Consider the following 7,457-nt stretch of genomic DNA (forward strand, 5'->3'; position numbering starts at 1 on the left):
TAGATCGAAATCCCTTGACCTAATATCACTAAATCTGTAATCCTAGACTCTATATTGGCAAAAGATTGTGAGCCGTATAACTCAACCGTAGTGGCTGAAAATAGGACTAGTTAATTAGGTCCATTATCTCTTTCCTGAATCGGATTTCGGGGCTTTCTAGCATGAGAATAAATGAGATTGGGAGTGACCTTGTTTTTTCAGGACTACAACTTGATCCGGCCATACCGAAATGTGTATTGTCAGCGAAGTAAGAACTCATTGACAGTAACTAGTTGAATGTCTACGGGAATAACTGCTTGGCGTTCCTAGATGCCATTGAGGCTACCGCTTTTGTCTTTGTTCTGGCTTCATGACACATGGATTCTACTAACAGCTGAGGTCATTCGGAGTGTATCCGCCTTAATCAGCCATAGTCGGTGAAGAAACACAATAGCTTCATCGTAAGGCTGCGTGACAAGATCATTCGACAGAGCTACTCAACATGGCAGGTGCGTGCTCAAGGGCTCCTGGTAGCACGCGACTTGAGTCCAGAGGTACTGAAGCTTCAATCTGGCAGAATCTTGCTTGTCTATAGTGGCAGCTTTCAGGCTTGGCCACAAGATCATCCATAAGCATAGACTTCTTGACGTTTGAGTATAAAAGGGAGGGTATGCCCACGGTTCCGTCAAGAAGAGGCAATACATCATCACTTTCGCAACAGTCACCAAACAGTCTCAGAAACTCTCAATTTTCTACTCTAGAAAGTAGCGTCACCATTCCAACCAAAATGTTCTCCAAGGCTTTCATTCTCGCGGCTGTTGCGGCCTTCACCACCTCCGTTGCTGCCAAGAGTGGCGATATGACCTTCTTCAACCCTGTAAGTCCATTGCACCTTACCAGAGTTTTGCCTCTAACCTCTGTTCCCCTTTCAGGGCCTCGGAGCCTGTGGCGGTACCGACAACGATGGCTCCCCAGTTGTCGCTCTTAATCCAGTGGACTACGCCAACGGAGCCAACTGCGGAAGATGGATCACCATCCAGGGCAATGGCCACCAAACAGCCGCTCGAGTTGTTGACCTGTGCCCCGGCTGCTCCAACGGTGACATTGATGTTTCCCCAGCCATCTTCGACGACATTGCCCCGTTGGATGTTGGCCGAACCCGAGTCAACTGGTTCTTCCAGTAGATGAAGCCAGACAGCCCTTTGGAATGGGTTTAATCTAAGGATCCAGTGCAGCTGTCGGTTGCGGTGGACATTTGATGTAATAGGAACGCCTGAGATGGTATATATGTGGAGGTTATGGACGCTCGCTTTATCACAGATAATTATATAGTTTCGCACACTATATCACAATCTTTGGAATATTTTGAGCGAACTGCATGCGCCTCCATTGCTAGTATTTCTGGTAGCTTTTGCTCATGAGGTGCGATATAAAAGGTTGAGGTTATCTTTGCAAGATCGAAATATGTTTTGATCAAACGTTGCACAAAGGTAGAACGTTTCTCGTTGAACATTGTGATGAGCCTAGGAACTAATCGGCTTACTCTATCGGCTGGCTTCAGGACTCCGGAATATCACCCCTTGAGAGATGTATTGATATGTCTTAATATGAGTGGCATGTATTTCTATAGGAATGTCACATAAACTTTACAACTATATGTTGTTGATACCTCCTAAATTCGAAACAACGTATTTCACGCTTATCATCTCATATCTACTATGGTTTGCTTGGCTTAAGATAAAATAACATTTCCATAATAGCCAAGGCCAATGTGAGCGGATTGAGATGAACACCCGGTTATTACTTAACCTATGGGTTGAATGACCCAAAGAGCTGCAGGCTCTGTATGGCCCTTAAGTGTTGGAACATAAATATAATCTGACATGGCTAGTAAAATACTTATCACGTGCGCAAAACACTTACCTCCGATTAAAGAAAGAACACGAGTTGGAGATTTGGATTACTATTGAAATAGTAGTTTATTGCGGCTGTCTAGGCTAGAAAGCAAGCAAGATCAACCATGAGTTGCTACTAAGCATCTAGCCCGTCACTTATTCAATTTTGAAACAGAATCTCCGTGAAAAACACTTCAGGGGCAGGGGCGATAGACAGAGTAATTAGTTGAATTGGGTAATAGCATTGGGTATGTTCCATTAGATCGATATCTTCCGTAATACTACGTGTGACATATTACTTCCCAAAGCATATATTGGAGTATATACTGATTTGTGAAGATGACCACGATATCACCTCATCAGGAAATCACTAACCTTACAGCTCTTCTGAACTTTTTAATAGAATGTATAGGACTGTTCTAATTGAACTTCGCATCTTGATCTAGCACTGTTACAAGTGTTCCAGACAGCGACACAAAGAGTTAGAATCACAGATGGCTATTTGCAGTCCGAGTCTAATTACACACCTTGCTATGAGTTCTAGTTGATGCCTTTTATTTTAATTCATTCATACATAACCATCATGTTAATTATTGACGGGACTGAACTACATCTCCTTAGGTTGTATTTCTTAAACTTCGTGTATTACAATCTCACGACTCTAACAAAGAGATTGTTTGTGTACATACCTAGCATAAACATGATGTCTTGAATCAGCCTCTTTCAAAAATGAATATCATACAGTATACCAATAGTTGGCTATCCTAACTCAAGAGCTGGAAAGTCAGCATGGACTCGCTCCAGCCCTCTATGGTAAAATAGGGAGGCGCTGTGCAGATCGCTTGATTGGAATGTCTACCATGTGATACATCAAATCAGACAATTCCATACTTTCACTGTCTGGCTCAGAACGGGAGAAATGTGACACATGCGACCCATTTGGTGACGGCGTTTACCCATCAAAGAAAAAATGGATGAGAACTATTGGTGCTTCACTGGGGAAACTAACAAAAGCTGCTATTATATAGAGGACCCCTGAAGGGCTTCATCCAAAAATAGGTTTTTCTTTTTGCCCATCCCTTACGAACGAGTGTTTTCCGATCGGACAATCGCCATGGATGTGCCGATATACACCAAAAGTCATAGTATACAAGTTTTGGATTACAAGGAAGGATCACAAGCCACCGCTTTGCAAGTACAATTCACACAGACTCTATATTAAGCACAAAGATAGTCCTACCCCTCGAACACCTTCTATAAGACAAATAGTAGCGTTACATCAGGATCGAATCCGCGGCATTGCGTGACCACAGACCAATACAAGCTGGTATGATGTATTACTCCGCAAGCCATCAGGCGTGGGGCTGTTCTTGGCTTTCCGAGAAGGGCTCAGCTTGGAAAACCTAGTTTGAACTCACCGTCGCAGATTCATAGTTATTGTGGTTACAGGTAGGTATTGGACTACAGATCTTAATAGTCTAGATTTCGAAGCATACATCGGGTATCTTTGCTACGTATTTTTATTCAAGAGACTTGCGGGTTTGCGTGTGGTCTAACCCAAGCAGTGCACGTGCCAGTATGGCCTTCAGGTTGAGGATTTTATCATACCCCTGTACCTTACGGATCTAGCTAGTGAGCGGCACTATTGACACAACTGGTAGCGCTGAGCGGTAAGCTTGGAGGTCAGCTTTCGGTGAGTGTCCGCAATCGGTCACAATTTAGATGCTTCGTATCCAACGACGCAGCCTTCCTGAGTGTGCGGTTCCATGGCGCTACAGCATTGGTTACCCCTTGCTGATACTGGCTCAGCCACGTCCAATTCTGGAAGATGTGTGACTACAAGAGCATGAATTCGGCTCGCTAGGGTGGCTGCGGCACAGTACACTACGCAAACAGTAACAGTTTATTGGGTGTTGACCAGAGCGCAGGGATCGCTTTCAGACTTATATCCACCCACAATAGGTTACCAGTGCATCCCCTCATATCAGAGTGCCTCAGCTTTTGTGTCACAGTTGGTTCAAGGATTCAAATACTCTTGCAGCCTCAATCAAGCTGACGCAAGTCCTACAGTAAGGAGTAAGTGAGTTTGGGATACTATATATAGCAAGGGTAACGTCCCAAGACACTGAGAAACCGTGTGTTCTACTGCCTAGATATAGTTCACGCTCCTAAACGTACATTCGCATGCTCTCCACATACAAGGTCTTAGCCGTCAATGCCTATCAAAGAAACTTTGGTATTATTCAGATAGAATCGCCCATCCTTGATCAGCCTGCCTTTCGTGAACGCCCGGGTGCTGTATACGGAACTAAAATGGCTACAGCTGAGTTGAAATCTTTCGCTGCAGGGTGCTTAACAAAAATATCCCAATACCATAACCAGATTGATGTTGGCGTTGTGGAAAGTGCTTCTCGGAATATTTTTGAGGTATCCTTAGTAAGTAAAACCGGTACCTCCGCATTGTATTGGGCAAACTAAACAGGAAACAGGCTGTGTCATCGCTACTAGAGGCGGACTGTCCTCGTGATTTTTTTCTTGACGAGGAAAATACCCTTATTTCGACTTTGCGGGAATGGGTTGACCATGATAACATCGCCGCGAGGCTTCGTATGTTATAATAACATTGTCGTCTATCTTCTATCATCATACTCACAATTTGGAGCAGTGCCGCGCACCAAAACCAACATTGATGTGACAGCAGCAACCATAACTGCCTTAAACCTGTTGGGACAATCCACTTTGCCAGACCGGCTACTTGAAAGCTTTGAGGATCTAGCTCATACCCAACCCCCTAGCATTGAGAGCGATGACCTTGCTACTAATTGTGAAGTTCTTATATCTTTGCTTCATGTCGAAAAGGGCATTGATCGCTATGGTGCACAGATAGAGCGAGTTGCCACATCAGTCTGTTCAACATGGTGGGCTAAAAGTCATGAGCAGGTAATGAATGGAAGGGTAAATCATTGCTCAATCACTTTAAATTAATGGTATGCTAATGATCTAAAGAACATATGTCCTCTGTACTCCGTTATGCTGGTTTCTAAAGCCTTGGCTACATATGCAGTGGCAAAATCAAGTACCACAAACGCAAAAGAAGGTAGCTTGGATGACAAGATCAGTCTCATGCTAACAGAAGTACTTGTCAACTTACTTCGCACGCAGCATGCAGATGGCTCATGGGGTCAAAAAAGTAATTTCGAAGAAACTTCATATGCAGTCCTCGCGATAAAATATCTTACTGCATTTCCATTTGCAAAAAACTTCAAGGACGAAATATGGGGTGCTTTAACGCGAGCGTTTAATATATTCGGACGCAGAACCACTGAGCGCTATATACCAGCAGAGCTGTGGATTGGGACGAGCAATTTCAGTTCTCATCTGTTGTCTCAAGGCTATTTTCTGAGTGCTCTTGGGCAGCCAGCTTGGCTAGACCATCCAAATATGCATAGGTTCGGTCGTTCTGATTTGTCAAGCTCCTCAGTAAAGCTTTCGAAACTTGCTCGCAACCTCCCACTTCTCCAGGGCTCAGAAACTTGGGAGATTAAGTCATGTCTTCTTCAAGGTGATTTCTTCGCCAGAATGTTGAGGGCCAGTATGCCTCGTATTTTTCCTAGAGAGAATATGCGGAAGGAGACATACCTTGATTTAGTTCCATTCACATGGGCAACATCCAGACAGTTCGAAACTCTCAGACTCCGAAACCAGGAGCTGCTGGATATGATGGTTCTTGCAGTCACTATTTACCAAATTGACGAGTTTATGGAGGCCACAGTCATACAACTGGACGATTCAGATATGCGTAAGCTCGATGATATATTTGAGAACTTGTGTTCAGAGCAGTTGACAATCGAGACCAATCGGCCTATGAAGAGCGGTAATGAGAGTTCATCTAACAAGGAGACATCAGAGAAGAATCTTAGAGCCATTACTAAAGTTCTAAGAGAATACGTACAGTTTGTACTACAGCATCCCTCCGTTGCCAGCGGTCGTCCATTGCTTCAACGACAACTCCGATCCGATATCAAACGGTTCCTAAGATCTCACCTCAGACAAGTGAAAGACAACTTACTGTTGAGGGGTAATCAAATGAAAACAGTCGAATCCATACACGGTTCAGTCTTCAGCTGGGTTCGGGGTACATCTGCTGATCACACAGGCGGGCCTTTTGCGATGACTTACTATCTATGTCTCGTTGAGGGCCGACATAACCCTCCACAGCCTATAAGCACAGAAGGGCTATACGTCGCGCAGATGGTCAGTCAACACCTGGCAGCGTTATGCCGAACTTACAACGACTGGGGCTCGAGAGCTAGAGACATGGCTGAATTTAACGTCAATTCGCTTAACTTCGAAGAGATTCGGAATAATTCAGAGGTTCCCAACTGCTTAAAGGATAATGGAGCTTTCATTAATCAACAAAACGGAATTGTATCGATGAGTGGGCATGGGGAGCCAGAGAGACGCCTCTTATTCATAGCCGAGTTCGAGCGACGCTGTATGCTCAACTGCCTTCGTGAACTCAAGGATATCGTGAACCCAGAGGTTTATGTTGCGGTCAAACTCTTTTGTGATGTCACTGATATCTATGGCCAGATATATGTGGTGAAAGACATGACACCCAGGCTCACAGAGCAGAAGTAGATGAGGCCATTCAAGAATGCTGTCTTAACTTACAAGTAATAGACGAGTTATAAAGTGAGACAAATGGCAATACCAACGCTTTCCATACTTCTTCTAGGAGTCTACAATGATAGCTCGATCGAGTTTAAAGCTGCGTCGCCGCCCCTTAACAAGCACAGCGGACATTATTGCTGCTCTTAAGGGCTTCTATTGGTTCCATCATATGAGAGTAATCAAGTGACTTACAAGGAAACACCGTCACTTGTATTATAGAAACGCAGCCCGCGTACTCGCATACACGTTGACAGCAGTATTAACCTCCAATCAGTGGCGGGGACTACACCTAGCTATTAGGAATAATATCTTGACGCTTAATCAAGTATCGCCCCGAATCGTCGCGAGTAGACCAAACTCGCCAACTGAGCGTGCTCAACTGTAGGTCATCAAGTAATACGGTGTAAGTATGCTGCGATATTTACAGAAAACATCTTTCTTGAGTACACTAGGTAGTACATGAGTATCTAGCATAATGTAGATACCGATAGCCATTCTTTTGTTTGTTTGGCAGTTAGGACATGATCAAATAACACAGGTAGTGTTATAATATAGCTACGCGGGCAGGATCCGCCTTGCCCTCTAGTAGGGCTTGGAGTCAAAGCCAAGACACTAATGGACGTCATAATATTCCCTAATATGCAGACTGAGGGCATCGCACAGTTAGCTCACACCTAGCTAACTCTAGGTAACTATTTTGGGTAAGAGAGCTAATCCTGTACAGAGCCTTTAACCAAAGACGCCACCCAAGATGAGCGCACTGGTATGAGGTTACTTGGCTGCATGGGCATATTATCATGCTGAGCCTCAAACTTAACCCCTCTTCTACGTCACTCTCCGCAGAGCTACGGCAGATGATGCACATTCAGCAGCAAGTGTCGAATTACTCTTATACGTACGTATACCCTT

General features: G+C 44.3%; 2 protein-coding genes across 2 annotated transcripts; both read left to right on the forward strand.

Annotated features, from left to right (window-relative positions):
• Window positions 1–766: 766 nt before the first annotated feature.
• F5B22DRAFT_649962 (RlpA-like double-psi beta-barrel-protein domain-containing protein-containing protein) lies at window positions 767–1,163 on the forward strand (the record flags this gene model as incomplete). The annotated part of the gene is made up of 2 exons (XM_047979244.1): window positions 767–856; window positions 912–1,163. 2 exons carry the CDS (start codon window positions 767–769, stop codon window positions 1,161–1,163), a joined length of 342 nt encoding a protein of 113 aa, XP_047827436.1.
• A 2,507-nt stretch (window positions 1,164–3,670) lies between these two features.
• F5B22DRAFT_620675 (uncharacterized protein) lies at window positions 3,671–6,734 on the forward strand. The gene is made up of 4 exons (XM_047975862.1): window positions 3,671–4,310; window positions 4,364–4,481; window positions 4,540–4,829; window positions 4,881–6,734. The coding sequence occupies exons 1-4, from the start codon at window positions 4,059–4,061 to the stop codon at window positions 6,513–6,515; spliced, it is 2,295 nt and encodes a 764-aa protein (XP_047827437.1). The 5' UTR covers window positions 3,671–4,058; the 3' UTR covers window positions 6,516–6,734.
• Window positions 6,735–7,457: the final 723 nt, after the last annotated feature.

Source organism: Xylaria bambusicola (assembly GCF_022495145.1).
Source record: "Xylaria bambusicola strain CBS 139988 unplaced genomic scaffold F5B22scaffold_48, whole genome shotgun sequence".
Classification (NCBI taxonomy): Eukaryota; Fungi; Ascomycota; class Sordariomycetes; order Xylariales; family Xylariaceae; genus Xylaria; species Xylaria bambusicola.